Consider the following 17,471-nt stretch of genomic DNA (forward strand, 5'->3'; position numbering starts at 1 on the left):
CCTCCCCACTTTCCCAACTCTCACTCTCTTGTGACAGAAGTTGGATAGTATTCAGTATTGACTTCGCTTACGTGTCTCCTCACAGCCTTAGCACCAACACAACATGAGCCGCCTGTGTTCCTATCAGACACTTAACAGGCCGAGGCAGCATTTGGTAGAGCAGTGATGAGAGGTGAAGCTCGTCACTCGTAAATATCCAAACCAGTAAGTTTTGGAATGTACAGCAGTGTATACCTAAAAGACCCTACATATGTATAGGAAGTACTGAATACACACAGTATCATTAAACAAAAATTTACTGGCAGTACAGTGGATGATCAATTTATTCGAAAGTTTAGGTGTAAATTACATTTAAAACTGCTAACAGAAAAGTTACCTATCAATCCTAGAAATGGACTTGAGTGTACATTAAATCTTCCTTATAACATAGGTGTTTTAGCATTTTAGGCTGATCTGTTGGGTAATTTCAAAGCTTCGTGTATGGAAAGAAATAATTTAAAACTAGCGGATCGAACAGAATCGTCTGCATTGTAAACTTTGAACAAACTTTAGACTACAAGTAAGAAATAATCAAAATCAAACAATTAAGTATTAACCTGCATTCGCCAGAGCACAGAGCTGTTAAAATAATTCATAACAGATAGTTTGGATCTATAGGTACAAGTATGTTAAATATGACAATTTATGGGGAATTATATATCATCGTACAGACTTTATTACATAGTTTAATACCATTTTGTTTGCCAGCTGCAACTGTCTACATCGTTTAGATGATTTCTGCCAGATTTAATTTGGAGAGTGCATTAGCCATCGACAGAATATTACATGTCTCATATGTACAGTACAATGACGTTAGCAATTGTTAATTCACAATTTAGTAGGCTGGAGAATGCACATAATATATTATCACCATGGAAACTTGTACAGTATTACCCGTTTACGATAGGACAAAACACCTTGTTTCTGACACTTGATATGTTGCTCTGTAGAGTAAACAAGAACAGAAAAAAAAAAGTTAGCCATATAGTAGAATTAGTTCTGAGAAGTGCAGTATCAGTTTGTTAGCTTTCAAGAAGTCAAGGTTATTCAATATTTATGCATACATGTACAGCCATACTGCAGTACACAGATGTTGAAATGGAATATACTACTGTATACTGTGTTTATAAAACCTCAATTAAGTGAAGCAAACATAACATAGTTGAAAATATCTACAGTACTAGTCGAATACAGTACTTAGGTTGATATACAATGTTCTCTGTGCTGTATTTGATATTAGAGTTCATGAGTGTGTTATATGAAAGTTTATATACATGTTAATCAATGTGGCATTTGACATTTTGTCTACTTAAAGTACTGTAAATTTAGTTCTGAATTAAAAAGTAAATTAGTTGGGGTGAAATGGGGGGCATGGGGAAGGGTGAAAGGGGCGTGGGGATTGGGAAGAAGTTCCAAGAGATGGAGAAGACAAGAGACAGGACAGGATTTAAGGAGTCACAGGAAAGGGGTAGCAGGGTAATATTTTTATTTTTTTTTACTCTGACATAGAGAGTGCGCAGTGTTAAAAGGTTACCAGTTCATTCTAGGCACGGTAATTAAGAGTGCTGAGGTTGTGAGGAGACAGGTGAGCTCATCACTGGATAATATCCAAATCAGTAAATTTTGGAATTTTTCCTCTGAATCAGTCATCCTACAGTATGTTACAATATTGGTTAAATATTCATTTATGGCCCTGTATGTCACATTAATTTCCCACCCTGTCTCATGTACCACCCACCCTTTAAGCTTAAAAGTGAAAGTCAAGTAATTTAGACTTTGATGACAGTTCATTAATGCAGGCATGTACACAGACTTTCCTCACTTCCCCCCCCTCCTCCCCTACCATCCACCATCCCCTTCAACCTGAAGCCCCTTTCCTTTGGACTCCCTTCCATCTCTTTTGGATCTATTGACAGAATTGCTGGTTCACAATGCTGCCAGAGCCTTTTTTTTATTTTGTTTTTCAAGTGTGGCAGTTTGGTAGTAAATACACAGGTTTGCATTCTGTTACTTAGACATGTGTCTTGTTTTTGTCACTTCTTAATGTACATACAGTTTTTGTAATTTCATCATTTCAGAGGCCTTAGAGACCATCATTGACCACTTGGACATGGTCAACTCTGCTGAGAACGGTCCACCAGACATGGACTTGCTGTTCTTAAAGGAGGTCATGAGAGGCAAACTCATGCAAAACTTGGTCAAGGTAAACATTTTTCAGATGAAATTAGAAACCAAAAGAAACAAATGAACTTTTACAAGTTCTACTGTATATATACCAGGATATAGTATTGTGCAACCAATTGCAGCCATGTAAAATCCAATTATTCCATTTTTGTCTACTGAGAAATTGGAATCACGTGTCCAGGACATGAGCTTAGCTGTATGGATCCACTGAGAAATAGAATCTTTTACAGCATATATGTTAATTTAATTGAGTCACATTGGCCTTGACAGCATGCAGGAATGTTCATGAATACAGTAAGTTCATCCTACTTAAATATGTGTGTCACTGAATTATGCCAAAACATTAAGCCATTTCCTTCAGCCATGCAGTCTTCATTTCTTCCTTACCAACACTTTTAAGTTGTAAAAGTAAAACTACACACAGTATCTACAGTACGTTTTATTGTCAGAGAAAACAGATTAGCTCATGTGGCTGCTTAATATCAGACTGGAAATATTTGAGCTGCTTTTTAGAGTTTATTTTGTTTTGGGGGTAGAGGAGATTTTTTAGGGGGGGTAATGTTTTTGGGACTCTTACTGGTCTCCATCCCAAAAACTGACAGATTTGAAATCTCTGCATGATCAACAGGTTTTGAGATAATTATACTCCTGGAGCATTAACAGTATTCTGGAGGACCCTTCCAAGGTGCCTTATGATCCTATAGTCAGCATTGTTATTACTAGGATTCTGCAACCAGGACGCAATGTTTTGGCCAGGGACGCAAAATCTTCAAATTGCTTCCCTTGTCAGTCAGCAGACACAATATTTTTTTTTTTTTTGAGAAACAAAGTACACACTCACAACTAGGTCTTTGGAAAACATAACAAAACACATATTTGAATGAACATCTTACATTCTTTCTTTTGAAAATCAGCAAACCACAACTTCTTCTGAAAAGAACCAAAATTTCTTCCAATCCTACAGATCATTGAATTTGTTTGAAAATAAATATAGGCCTATCATAACAATCCCCTGCATGTACAACTCTCCATTACAGAGATTTCAAGCTAAAATTGATTTGATTGGCTACCTGTAATTGTCCCTACCCATTGTCTGGAAACATTTTGCATCTTTATTGCTCAAAATGAACACAAAATATGTTGTTTAACAACAATTACTTGCACTTGTACTTTCCCCTATGCAGATATAACAAAATTTGTGGTATTGTGGTATAGGCTATCATATGTGTACACTCAAATGTCATAATGTTAAGCCTCAGTTGTCCCATGCAGTAAGTATGTCAATGACAACAAGTGACCATTGGTAAGAAGATGCACTTGAATTTTTTCTGAGACTATCAAGTAATATTTGAATCATTATTTTGATCAGAAATTGTTATTAGTTGAGACATTCTATGAATTTTGTTGGAAGCTACCATCTCTGATACTGAGAAGACTTTTTTCATTTGTTCAAGTTCTCTCTGCATTGAGAATTGCTAATGTAAAATGTGCATTCATACCATAGTAGTTTCTTCGTCGCAAACTTTTTCGCAGTCCATTTGACAATGCGATTCAGTCATTTTTTTTGGGGGGGGGGGCAACGTTCTTGTGTAAACTACTGTACTGTACTTCATACATCGTCAAAAATAGCCACTGAAGATATTCTTTAATCGACATTGCGTAAAAAGTAATTCACATACTGTAGGCCTACTGTAATTTACATGGAGCTGGTTGTTTGCAAACACTGCAAAAGCGCCCAGGGCTGGGTAACTGTTGGATCAGTGAGGATTTATGCATATGTGTGTAGTTGAAACTCTAAAGTTTGAACAGGCCTTTGCTACATACAGTACTAGTGAACTGTGGAATTTAGCGAGGGATATGCACACTGTACAGTAGGTACAGGGATGTTCAATTTTTGGTGAAATCGTTGGAAGATCAAAGCTTGGGCAAGGAAAGAGGGGCTGGGCAGTGAAAATTGGTTGAAAGGGCAGGGACAAGGTGGGCGACGAAGAAGTGCTAGGGCACTGCTCCATCTGCCCTGCATGTGATGTAGAAAAGTATTGTAGTAAAAGTAGGTCATACAATAAACGCAAAATTGTGCAAACTTTTGGGGACTTGCGTCCCCGAGACGTAAACTTTTTTTCTCTAGTAACATTACTCCAGTATCAAGCCTGGCCTTTCTTGCTTAAATTTTGTCTTAGGTGGAAGTGTTACAAGTTAAAGGCTTTAGATCAGGCAGCATCTCCTGTTGTCCCAACCAATGAGTCCTCTAGTCTACTCTGCATGCTCCAGGAGTGCATGATTTTCTAAACTAAAGGCCTCTACTTGATTCCCTTTGTTTTGGACTGAAGCCAGAAGTTTAGAGTAGATCGCTGTTATTAAGTCTACTCAAACCAGCAAGTTTTTGTTGTTTTCTCTTGTAGAGGCGTTTTGGTTACATTATTATTATTATTATTAACCAGCAGTTAGAACGCTATTCACACCTCAAAGAGTGTACCATAGCGTATCAAACTTAGCCCTGGTCATTGGTAACTTGTCACACCTAGCTACACACCAAAGTGTGCACAATTCAATCAATCTCTCCTGGGACACCACAGTGCACCACAACCGTGTGTCCCCCGGGGGACTTCCCATAGGGTGCAGCCACAAAACGGTGCACGCAACTATATTTACAAGTTACATCGCAAGTCCCCATTTATACACCTGGATGAAGAGAGGCAAAGGAGATCAAGTGCGTTGCCCAAGGACACAACGCAATGATCTGGCCAGGGCTCGAACCTGTAATCCTTAAATCACAAGTCCACTGCCTTAACCATACTGGACAACAACGCCCCTGCACATATACAGTGCTGATGTTGTTATTGTTAAAAAATGATTAATGTTACTGTGTCTATGATGGACATGCAGTTGCTCCGAATCGGTTTCAGATTGTATTCAAGAGTGAGAAAACATGAGTGAATATGGAATCACGTCATTGGATATATACTGTACCCTACACAACGAATTCACCATACAGTAGTTGCGATACTAGTTCAACAATACTTCTTCTTTTTTTCTCTGTGAGTGAAATCATGCAGTCAGATGTTGGTTTAATTTTGTGAAGATACTTTTAACAGTGCTCTTTGTACTTTAATATCTATGAGTAAACTCAGAACGGCTGCGTGAAATTGGAGAATTAATGAATTGAGGTTAATTAACTATCTGTGATCCTGATGTACCACAAATTTAACAAAGTACTCTGCCATTTTTCCCTGACAATATATGAATCGTAATAATTAACATATTTTGTATTTAACATTGGATGAATCATGAAGGTACACATTAGATTGCAAGAATATGGCATTACGAGAGGGTCTGCTAATTGATACAGTACATATCTATACCTGTAGTTTGGGCATGCAAGCAGTTATGCACATCATGTTTTTCTTAGAGCCGTCATATTTTTTGTAAAATCTTACATTAAGATCTTTCTGGAGAAAATTAAAAAATACGGATCTGTTTATATACTGTAGTCTATAGGCTGACAAAATTACTCCCAAACAAGTACCAGGCGTGAGCTTTTTCCACAAATTCGCGGAAAATCTGTGATTTCTTTTCTACCTCGGGGACAAAAACTATTATCCTAACACACTGTAGCATATATGCAAACTGGAGCCTATACCAAAATTTTTGCAAATTTCCGTGATTTGTTTTTTACCCCAGGCTCATCCCTGAAGAACAGATTTTAAGTTGCACATTCGTCGAATGGATGAAGATGCCATAATTGGCGCCTCAGTAATTCTCTCTCGGAATGTACATCCTTCACTAATTATATCAAAGTTCTACTGTACACAGTGATCCATCTTCAGACTGTTACTGTATGAATTTTGGATTAATTTAATATCAGGCAATAGCAGGCAGCTGAAATAGCAGAAGTCGACATATTAGCAGCCACGAGGGTACCTGTAACTTTGATTAAATTTTGTAATGTTATTTAACTGCTGATGGACTGCCTGTAGCGCACTTCCTTTTCAATTAACTTTTTCAATTGTGAGCACTTGGGGAGTTTGGATTGGTTTCAGTATAACCACGGTACTAGTAGGATATTACATTTCTGGAGACAGAATTTTTTCTACTGTTTGTTTAATATACATGTCAGGCCTAGAGCTCAAATCATGTTTACCGGATAACCATGTGGTACAGTATAGGGCATGGGCGGCGATCATGGGGGGGACGGGGGGACATGTCCCCCCCAATATTTTAGGTGGGGGGGATATAGTATCTAATATCCCCCCAATATTTGGTGGCATAGTTTTTTTTAAGCATATGTTTTGTATTTTTTTATGATATCGCTAGTAATTTCGATATAGGAAATGCTTAGATGCAACTTAAAAGGCATGGGAAGTGCCATTTCCAGCGATCTGGGGAGGCATTTTCGGCCAAAATTTTCTTTTGCGCTTCGCGCCAACTTATGGTGGCGCTACGCTTAGAAAGTCTGGGTACAAGCTTTGCCTCTCCCTTGGCAAATTCCTCGCAAGGCGCCTGTCTAACCGTGTCACAATTTGTTACTATATATGACCGAAAATAGTTTTCCTTTTTTTTCTGGAAATGAATAGCTAGACGGACCGCATCCGTAATGAAATTTGGTTTGCATCTTGTGTATGAGTGTAAGTACGTACAATCATATATATATATGATCCACATCGATATGGATTCACTGGGTTTCCATTTGGCCTGTTTCCTACAAGATTTCTAACCGCAGGTGCGTAGCCAAGAGAGAGAGGGGGGGGGGGTGAAGACCGCCCTCCCCCTCGAGCACATTTTTTTTGGTATTTTCTATGACATCAAAGTTTTATAGTAGCCGTTATAAGAGGTTTTAATATTTTTACACCAATAATTTAACTGTGTCTGAATTTTCGAAAATATCATACTTCCCTCTACTCGTGCAATTTCGACTGGTCTGCTAGGGGTTGAGGGGGGTTTTTCTATATTGGTTGTCAATAGATGAAATTTTGTGCAACATTATGGGTATGTTTTGAAGTGAATTTATTATTCAAATTCTGAACATATAATGGGCTTAAAACCATGAAAAGTGGGGCTGACGGGTATTGTGGGGCGTTACGTAGAATTACCTACAAAAGCAATGATCCACAGGAGATGCAATGAGGTCGAACATGATGTGTGACTGATGACAATCTTGAAAAAAGGCTATGAATGAAAAAAAAAAACTATTAGGAAAAACTTAGTTCTCAGGCAAAAGTGTACATCTGGTTGGTCATTTTCAAGCCCGAGAAGTGCCATTTCCGGTGATCTGGGGGGCTATCAAAACCAGAAATTTTCTTGTACGCTGCGCGCCAACCAATGGTGGCACTCCGCTTTGATAGTAATTCGCCTGCATCCAAGCAAATGTCCCCCCCAATATTTGAAACAGATCGCCCCCCCTGGTATAGGGTGACAGTAGCTTGTAAATCCTGTGTGAAACATATTTCCTGGTGCTGCCAATGTCTACAGTAGCGGCGAGTGGAAGATTTTTATTAGTTTTACTGTCCTGCATTGTGGCTGTACTGGACAGTACAGGTGGTCTTCTGATGAGTGGTATGGTACATTAAATGACAGACCTCTTGTGTACCAAAGCTATGTATGCAGAAAGACAGCATCTTTTCCCTATACTTACTGTTGAGTTTACTGTTGACAAAATGAGAATTTTTGGGCTTTTACATTTGAGAAGGCAAGGGAGATCGGGATCTTTGCTTCCCGTTGGAGACCCACTCAAGTTGATGTCAGGACGCATCCACGTTTAATTGGGAATGTGGTTGGTAATTCAATGCCAAATGAAAGATAAAAGTAATGTATGCCAGCACAGAAAAAGGTCACTTACAGTATATAATGATTGTCTAATGTTTTGAATAATGTTTAAAAAAAAACTAATATTGTACATACTATAAAAAAAAAGTGTCCGATTTGTTTTCTTTTATGACTGGCTTCTGTAAGACTTTAATGATGCCTGTACATTGGATTGCAGTTTACTCGAAAACAACTCTGATTTATGCAGTGCACGCAGACTTGACTTTCTAGGCTAGCTCTAGGCCGACTACTTCTCCACCCACTGTGAAGAGTTCAATAATTGTTAAACTTGAAGTTAGCAGAGGGTGTTGTAGAGGCTATGTCAGCTGAAGATTCACTCAGGCATATATATATAGCTTGAATATTATAGCAGTTACCACCCTCTCTCTGGCTGCAGGGAATTAGAGGCTCATGATAGGGTACAGTAGTTGTATTCTATTGTTAATATAAACAACCCACTGCAGTCTGACTGTAGTGGTTGCAGGACTATTAATTTTGGACACTTTGCCTTCAAAATCGTTAGCTTTGCAGGACCTGAATTTCACCAAATTTGCATTCATGTATTGAACGAAATGTCAGTCATTTTTGTCTCTCTAAAAAAAAAAGTTTATATGATTCTATTCACATAGAGTCACAGTAGATTGACTTCAGGCTATCCAGATTTGTGAGTGAGCATCGCCTGATGCAGAGAAGATACAGTGTATATTTGGGCAGATTTCCCACCATACAGTAGATGATCATGCAAAAGATGGTGTTTAGTGCAAAAGGGAGGGGATGGGTGGGGGAGGGATGAACTGACTATAACCTCCAGAACAAAATTTTTTGAATATAGTCACATTTCATTTCAGGTAATAATTAAAGTAAAATTTAACAATTTGTTTTTTTTTCTTCAAAAATCTGTAAGTTGCAAATTTTCACTTTCAAATGTGATTTTGGTACAAATATACTGTATGGACAAGTAATCTGGAAGACAAACTTTTGAGAACCTAGTGGATTCAATAACTACTTTCCATTTTTATTTTTTGTGGTGAAAACAAAAATGTAGGTTGGCTTAATTAGGTTTTTACTGTACTGTACTGTGCTGTATAAATGATAGTTGCATTTAAAAACACTCACAACAGGGCACATACTTCAATCAGATTCTATACTGAACCTCACAATTTGCTTTGGGGGGGGGGGAGGGGGGGGCGATATTTTGATCAACATTAAATATTCAATTTCAGAATGTTTGTTTTTTGTTGGTGACGGTTTAATGTTTGTATGTTGGAATTAATTCTTCTAAGTTCTCTGATGTTTTCATTGTGTCTCCTCTCCCGCAAAGGCTCATGATACTCTGGAGGATAAAGAGGTGAAACCGTGTCATACTGACAGTGTAGGATTCACCGGGGACATCATCGCAGAGTTAACCTCAGTCACAGGTACTGACCAAGCAGCCACAGAACTTGCCGGTATTCTCCAGGATTTGCATTTCATTGTAAGTCCAGATTGGATTATTTACTGTTTCATGTCAACGCCATTGACACATGCATGTGACTGTAACATCAAAGAGATAAATTCATTAAGTACTAACAGACAGACAGACGATGTCCAGTTTGGGAATGAGTGGTTGAAAACTTGACAGAGACATTCGGTGGTGATATGAAGCCTTAAAGGGAGTGAAGAGTCACGCACAAAGACACGTCTGGTGCCGGTAATCTGGCCTACTGTAGTTTCGAATGAGGTGTAACAGAAGTTTTAGACACCACCATCGATCCCAGAAAATACACACACAGCTTGCTATGGTTGGTAATTAGACACTAGTGTACAGTCAATACTTACAGCTACGGTCAATACCCATAGCACAGTGTACATATCAGGCATATGGGTCAGCAGGGAGTTATTATGGAACTCCCTGATCTCAGGTCCAGATAAACTATTACAACGTATCATGTTTCATTACTGTCTGCATTTTGTAGTAATAAGAAGAAAACTTCACTTAAGGAAAGTTAAATTTTTCAGAGGGAGGATTGCGGTTTGGAGCAGGTCTCAATGCCTTTAAGGCCTAAGCACATACAGGAATGTGCACTGTGATAGTGATATTGATACTGACCTATTGGGGCAAAGTATGTTTAATTATCATAAAACTTGATCAGGTAAATTTCTAGCTATATATTTGCCTACTGTACACTCCTCTCTTACCTGTCTCCTATAAAACTGCACTCTGCTCTACCTAGCTTTACAACAGTATACAGTACTGGTGGTAACTTCCGACCCAAACAATAGAAACCGCTCTGTCTTTTATTCCCATTTAATTAGAAATTCCTCCCCCTTTAGTGATCCCTACCTAATTGGCTCCTCAGTTCCGACCTCCTGTTTATTTATGGCTTCTTAACAATGTTATTCGAACAATACTTCACTTCTCAGCATCTCCCTGTTTGAATAATAGACAACTTTCCCGAGAAAAAAAAAAGAGTCTATTCTACAAAACTTAAATATTATCCCCCGTAGGACCTCTTGCGAGGTCGAACAGGGGTAAACTCCTTTATTGTTGTGGTGGTAACATATTTGTACTGTACCCACCGTTACCCTCATAAGGTCTCTGGGCATCTGCTTCCTACCAAATCAACCCTTCTTAAAAAATGTTTATACTTTTATTTGGATGACGGCATTTAACTATATCAGTTTGGCATACATAAGGAACATTTCACTAGTATAAACTTGATCGAATGTGTTCGGATCCGGGTTACGATGGATTCAGAAGAAAGGGGTCATGGGCTTGACCCTGGAGAAAGGTCAACGGAGATGCAGTGCTAAAACATTACCAGTTAATAGACTCGGTAGATTGGAAAGTAACATGGTATCAGTGGAGACAGTTATGTATCGCCACTTGTAAATACCCAAACCAAATAGTTTTAGGACAACTAGTGTATGGTCACATGATTTTAGACACTTGGGGGGGGGTAAAATAAGAAGGAGGTAGCTTATTAGGAGGTGACCGGTCAACAGCGGTGGTCAGTGGTGGACAGTGGTCAGTGGTGGTCAGTTATTAGGCTAGGTAGATTGGAAAGTAACATGGTATAAGTGGAGACAGGTATGTATCGTCACTTGTAATACCCAAACCAAATAGTTTTTAGGGCGACTGGTGTATGGTCACATGATTTTACAGCCTTGAGGGGGGGGGGGAGGTAAAATAAGAAGAAGGTAGGTTCTAAGGAGTTGACCGGTCAACACCTGTGGTCAGTGCCAAAGGCTACGAAGTCACTCTAGACAAGGTAAAGCTAGTGTATAGATGTTGTGAGGAGACAGGTAAGTTCATTGCTCATAAATATTCAAACCTGGTAAGTTAGGTTTGGAATCAATAGAAAGAAAGCCAACCACCTTCCCCAATTCATCCCCCAGGCATGGGGAAATCTTTTTTTTTAAATTCATTATGATTTTGTGATAATATTATTGATCAGGTTTGAGAACCAAAAATAGTATTTCTTACGGTTGTGATGATTAAATTTCAATCTTGTATTTTCTCTGTCATTGTCAAGTCTCTGTTACAAACGCACGATGAAATTGCGTCGGGAAATTTGGGACGGCCGGAACCTTCCCTCCGAAACAGCCAGGGTCCAGATGAATATGACTGCCAGGATACCATTAAATTGATTGGTATAAGGAAGGTCAAAGATCAACCACTGGTAAGTGATGTCAACACATTAAAGTTTCCCGTAATCATTCTTCTTCTCTCTCTCTCAAACCAACCACCTTCCCAATCATCTTCTTTCCAAGATTTTTCATGACATTTGTTCCAGGACAAGGGTAGTAAGAATCAAATTAATTCACTACTGCAGTTCATGTTCCCCTATTTGAGAAAGTCCTTCTTTCGGGGATAATTAATCTGTGTTTGGGAAGGGGAAGGGGAGGGATTGTTATGAGGAAAGGGTGTTTACTTTCAATTTGTTTCATATTTTCTTGAGACCATGTTTGTACAGGAAATTGTTCACAAATTTCATGATTATTGTGTGTGACACAGCCCCTGGAAAAAGTTACAGTTTAACCCAATGAATAAAATTCAACAAGTAGTCGCTTTCCAAACTCTTTACTCCAACCCTGACTGACAATTGTTCCATCCCATGCCTCTCCACCCTTTATTTACAGTACTAGGGTACGTGCCTCGTGCAGAGTCAAGGATCTGTAGTTCAATTTTTGTGTGGTAAAAAGGTGCAGTTTTCCAAACGAAATATACTGTCCTTCCTCCATGAGGTGGGGTTTATACATTGATTTTTGTTTGCCCTTTTTTGTTAATACTTAATATCACAACTTCTGTCTTTTCTTTTACTGTGTTATCTGAAGAAAAAAGAATTGAATTGTAGAACCAGAATTAGGAATAATTGTACTTTTTTGTCTGCACTTTTTTTTTTTTCTGTGTTTGTTCACGCATACTACAGCTCTTTGATATTCATTGTTAAAAATATTCTGCTTCAATAGTCTCATTTTTAATAGTTCATAGTTTCTATGTTTGCAGATTCCAGTTCTTGTTTTAGACGTGGGTGAGATTAGACATTTACTGACGTACCTTGTTTTGTTTATTAGATTTGCCTAAATATTGAATCAAAATCTAAATTGCACTGACTTGCACAATTTTTCTAATTATGAAACACTGACTATTGTAAGGCTAGCTGACAATAAATCAGTGGTCTGCAAACCTCTTTTAGCCCATGACCCAGGATCTTCCATGGGGGCTGAGCCTACACCCGCCAGACCCCCCATGACCCTGTCCCCTCCCCCCCCCACCACCCTGACTTGATGCTCAGAATGTATAAAAGCTTAAGTACGTTAAGAAAAGAGACTTAATTGATCTCAGCTGGGAACATCTGAAAACTGTGGATAGATCTCTCGATGACAGGAAAAATCCTACATAACCCACCGAAAAATCTTTTGCAACCCCCTGTTTTGGGGTTGCCCCTCGTCAAACACAGATCAAGTAACAGGCCTTTGTATTAAAAGTTGTGTCAGTTAAGAGATAAATTTTGATTTGAATTATGCCAAGAGATTTTATCATCTGAGATTTTCCTAGAGTCTCTAGATAGATTTCAATTTGGGGCTTTTTGAATAAAGTTTGTAGTTGCAACCAAAGTTTGACCATAGAAGAACTGTGTGTTTAAACAACAGCTCTGTTTTCCCCTCTAAAGCAGTTTTCAGTGTATGTTACTGTATATGTATGAGTATATGCACAGTATCGCTGTGTGGTAAATTCCCCATTCGGTCAGAGTGATAGAATCAAATGCAGTGTACAGTACATATCATCTGTTTGGTACTTGCCTGGTGCTTCCTTCCAAAAGTCTGTTTGCAGATCGAGTGATTAACTTACAAACGGAAGTCAAACCAACTACTGTACTGTCAATTGCTTTGTGTTTCATTTTGTGAGCCAATTTGGGTCTGAAATTATCATTCAATATTCATTTTAATGAAATTTTAAGCATACCTTTGAATACACATATTAACTTAGCTCCCCGCTTACCTGTCTTCCCACAACCTTAGCACTGCAAGGTATTCCGGGCAGTTTTCGAAAGAAAATTTTTCCCAATACGAAAAACATGTGTAAACACTTTGGGTGGTAGAATGAGAGGGAGGTCACTGACCGGATCTGACCGGTCACTGAGGGTGCACAGTGCTAAAAGATTACCAGGGCATACTAGACATGGTAGAATGCGGTGCTAAGGTTGTGGGGAGACAGGTAAGCGGGTCAGTGGTAAATATATAAACCAGTAAGTTTTATAATATATATTACTTTGAACATCTTCTCCACCAATACTCAGTTTTCTTCCTCAAAATGCAGCAATCAAATGAATGTAATAATGTGTTGTTTATTCTGTGTTAATTGTTATTGTTGTTTTTGTGTTTTCTTTTCAAGTCGACATCATCTTTCTCTCCAATCTTTGTTCTATTCTTCATATATTACAAAGCAAACCTATCACTCTTTTTCTCTCTTCCAATCTCCTGTTCCCCCTGATTATATCGGGGATGCACAGCACCCCCAGTCCGACCCCTATCTGTACAGCGATCCTGTTGTGATTGTTGATATGATAAGACCCAAGGGAGCCCCTTTGGTGAGTTGCATTATGGGTTTGATGTGGCCATCAGCTTTTTCGCAGGAACCTGTTTTTGGCTTCCTTCCCATGATCCCTCTCTCCCATGTAACAGCGCACCTCCCAAAGTTGTAATGCTTTTTATATGTGTTTTTAATTTACAGTACTAATCATGCTGAAATTCACTGTCGTACGGTACTCTACATACAGTATACATGTAAATTATATACAATTTTTTTTTAGTAAGTGATAGTACTGATTGTAGTTTTTGTTGCTAAGGCAACATAGTTTTGTATAATTTTCAGGTCATTGAAGTTTTCTGCTGTTCTCAGTTCATTTTTAGTGAAATAATCTGCATGGCTTCATACAGTAGCAATGACATTTATAGTTTATTGTTAAATGCATGTAAAGGTCATCTAATTATTAACTTCAAAACAGGGGGGTGGGGGGCTACAGGAGTATAGTATGTTTGTGATGCTCCTCTCCCTTTTTTTTTTCTTTTGAGTCCTATAGCACTCTATGAATCAGCTGAATCGGCAAATTAGGTAATTTTTCAAGAAAAATTTCAAGAAAAAAAAGTGAAATTGTCAATGCCCCCAACCCCCTCCCCCACAATCACTATAGTACTGTATATACAAACCTAAAAGTGACCTGTGATAGATCCCCTGGCCCTGCCAGATTCCTCACCCTCTCCATATGACGGGTTGCTACGTCTCTGCTTGATTTGCTAGACTTCCATGCAAGTTCTGACTGCCCAATAAGTATCTATCATTCCCAGCAGTTGAGTTGAGGAGTGTTTCATTTTAGCCCTGGACGGTTACAGCTTTCAAATGAAATAGTAGTTGAAACTTGAGCACGACTGAGCAATTTTTTGGCTTTTACGTATATTTGGTGGTTAGTGCGAATGTCTGACCTTTCATAAGGTCTTACTGTATGTGGCCTGGATGTATGCTCATGAAGGGTACTGTACTGTATGCGTCTGTTTCTGTATGCTATGATTAATTTCTCGTTGGCGCAGGTTGGAAATTACTCCCTGCCTGTGGATGAAAAAAAAAGACCCATGAGTTGCTATATATACAGTTTAGCCTACAGGTCAGAAGATTGGCTAAATTAGAATTTAGCAATCGGCCCACAACATGAATGTGCAAACGGTAAAGAATGTACTGTACCTACTGTAATTAAGTGTTACAGTCAGTATGATGGCAATGCCTCAGTTGATTGTTTAAATGGTTTACTAGAAAATTGACTTTCAATAAAATGTCTGTAACCTAGTAATGTAGTTCAAACAAATGTGAAGTGTTTGGAATACTGAGCATTGCTGTACACATGTGGCAAAGCAAATGGGTAGAAATAAGCAAAGGGTGGATAGAATTTTAGTCGTTATCCCTACTGACTGATGTGAAATGTGTGCATTTTAAATGCTGGGTTACAATATGCATAACCTATAGTCCCTTACCTGTGCTGCCTTTCTTGTGCAAAAACACCACAGATTTGTCCACGCACCCAAAAAAAATATGGCATTAAATGGTATTAATGCAATATACTTAACATTATTGTGTAATGAAGTGTTAAAGTCATTAGAAATAATTTGATTATGGTTCCCTTATATACAGCCATAAACGTTCGTCTAACTAGCTAACCTGTCATGTGTGCGTCTGTGTGATTTGTTACCTGTTTGCATCCTCTGTTGCCGTTCACTTTTGCAGGTACATTGCGTAAATTTCTCACAGCGTTTTATTTCCCGTTGTCCGATGAAGAATGGCTTTGCATCCGTCAGCATGTCGGCTTCTAGACACACGCCTACTTAACTGCTGTACAAACAAATCTTGGCCATTATAATTGCAGTAATTAGCTTTTGTAGGATGCTATATTTTCTTATCAGTATATTCCATTGACTAGCGGTACAAACATAATCAGTCTTAATGCTTCTGCATATTCATTCATTCATTTATTCATCTATTCATCTATTCATATATTCATCTATTCATCTATTCATTTATTCATTTATTTGTTTCTTCACAATATAAATACAGAGAAGTTAACTAAGTGACAAAACATAAACAACAGGGAAAATTGTGAAAGGAAGCACTCCCAAAAAATCCAGAGGGCTTGTCTAATAGAGCGTTCCCATAAGTAATTAGAGGGAGCAACACAAGAAAACAGTAGTACTTATATCCACCCACACAACAACCCAACACGTACAGTATAACCACCCCAACCCACCCCCACCACCAACAATATACATAGATACATACAAACACAATTGTATACAAATACACACACGCATATATACATATACATACACACGCACACACGTACGCGTACACACATACACATATACATATATTTATATATATATATATACTGTATATTGCATCTGTGGTGTTAATGTGTCACTACTGTATTCTTGATATAAAATGATTACATACTGTATTATACACAAACCTGTGCATGCTTTTAATCCATGTCATTGTCAACAGCTTCTAATGCAATAAGGTTTTAAATATATACTGTATATGGGATTTGAAATGTCTCAGTTAAACTGTACTTGCATTATTTTTTGCTGAATTGTTTTAGATTCATTTTCTTTGAATCGTGTGTCCTTTGCTTTGATTATGGTATGAACACAGAGAAATCATGGAAGTGGTAATCAGAAGAAAATGGGAAACACAACTGTGATTTAGAAATGTGTTGTTAATAATAAATGTTTTCAATTTTCTTCTTTTTTTTTTGGTCTCTCTGACAATACAAAGAAATGGTTTCCTTCTATCTCAATCTATCTACATGCATGCATATGCAGTTGGCTGAAGTCTTATGGATATGAGCTTTTTAACTTTGTATCGATTTATTCTGTCTGGTTCTCGCACAAATAGAACAATGTTGGACTTCGCTGTTCAATTTGAAAGTATATTACTCATGAGGGGCATAGAAGGGTTGCCTCTTAGAGACCAAGAATTCAGTGCTAGCCTATTACTATATACACTTTATACAGAAATATGTGCCCCTTAGTGTTATGATATCTGATTGGTACAGTCCACAGTTATGATACATTTTACTCTGGCTGTCCTACGAACATGCAGTCAAACTGGTGTATAAAACAAACCTGAACGGTGTAGTAAAAACTGGAGGAGATAGAGGCATTTGTTTTGTCAAACTAGCTCTTTGCAAGTAATGCATATTGTATATTAACCTTTTCTTTCAAAGAAATTAAGCTACTTGGATGTCAAAGTGTCCCCAATGTGTTTCGATACCAAAGATAACTAACTACAGTACAACAGAGCCACATTAGGGTGGCCAATTTTAAAGTTAAATAGTTTTTCAATTTAAGGCTTTAGCTGTATTTCCAGGTCTACAAGTGTTATAGCGTGCCATTGAATTGTACAGTGATTTTGC

General features: G+C 38.1%; 1 protein-coding gene across 5 annotated transcripts in view; it reads left to right on the forward strand.

Annotated features, from left to right (window-relative positions):
* Window positions 1–17,471, forward strand: part of LOC139964530 (protein PALS2-like) — a 75,370-nt gene that overhangs the window by 15,365 nt on the left and 42,534 nt on the right. For 3 of the 5 annotated variants that reach the window (XM_071966158.1, XM_071966160.1, XM_071966159.1), the window contains 4 exons: window positions 2,118–2,242; window positions 9,347–9,499; window positions 11,541–11,687; window positions 14,022–14,099. In XM_071966158.1, the coding sequence (XP_071822259.1) occupies window positions 2,118–2,242; window positions 9,347–9,499; window positions 11,541–11,687; window positions 14,022–14,099 (503 nt within the window). The remainder of the gene's footprint in view (window positions 1–2,117; window positions 2,243–9,346; window positions 9,500–11,540; window positions 11,688–14,021; window positions 14,100–17,471) is intronic. The other 2 variants (XM_071966161.1, XM_071966162.1) reach the window with 1 other exon arrangement.

Source organism: Apostichopus japonicus, chromosome 23, assembly GCF_037975245.1.
Source record: "Apostichopus japonicus isolate 1M-3 chromosome 23, ASM3797524v1, whole genome shotgun sequence".
Classification (NCBI taxonomy): domain Eukaryota; kingdom Metazoa; phylum Echinodermata; class Holothuroidea; order Aspidochirotida; family Stichopodidae; genus Apostichopus; species Apostichopus japonicus.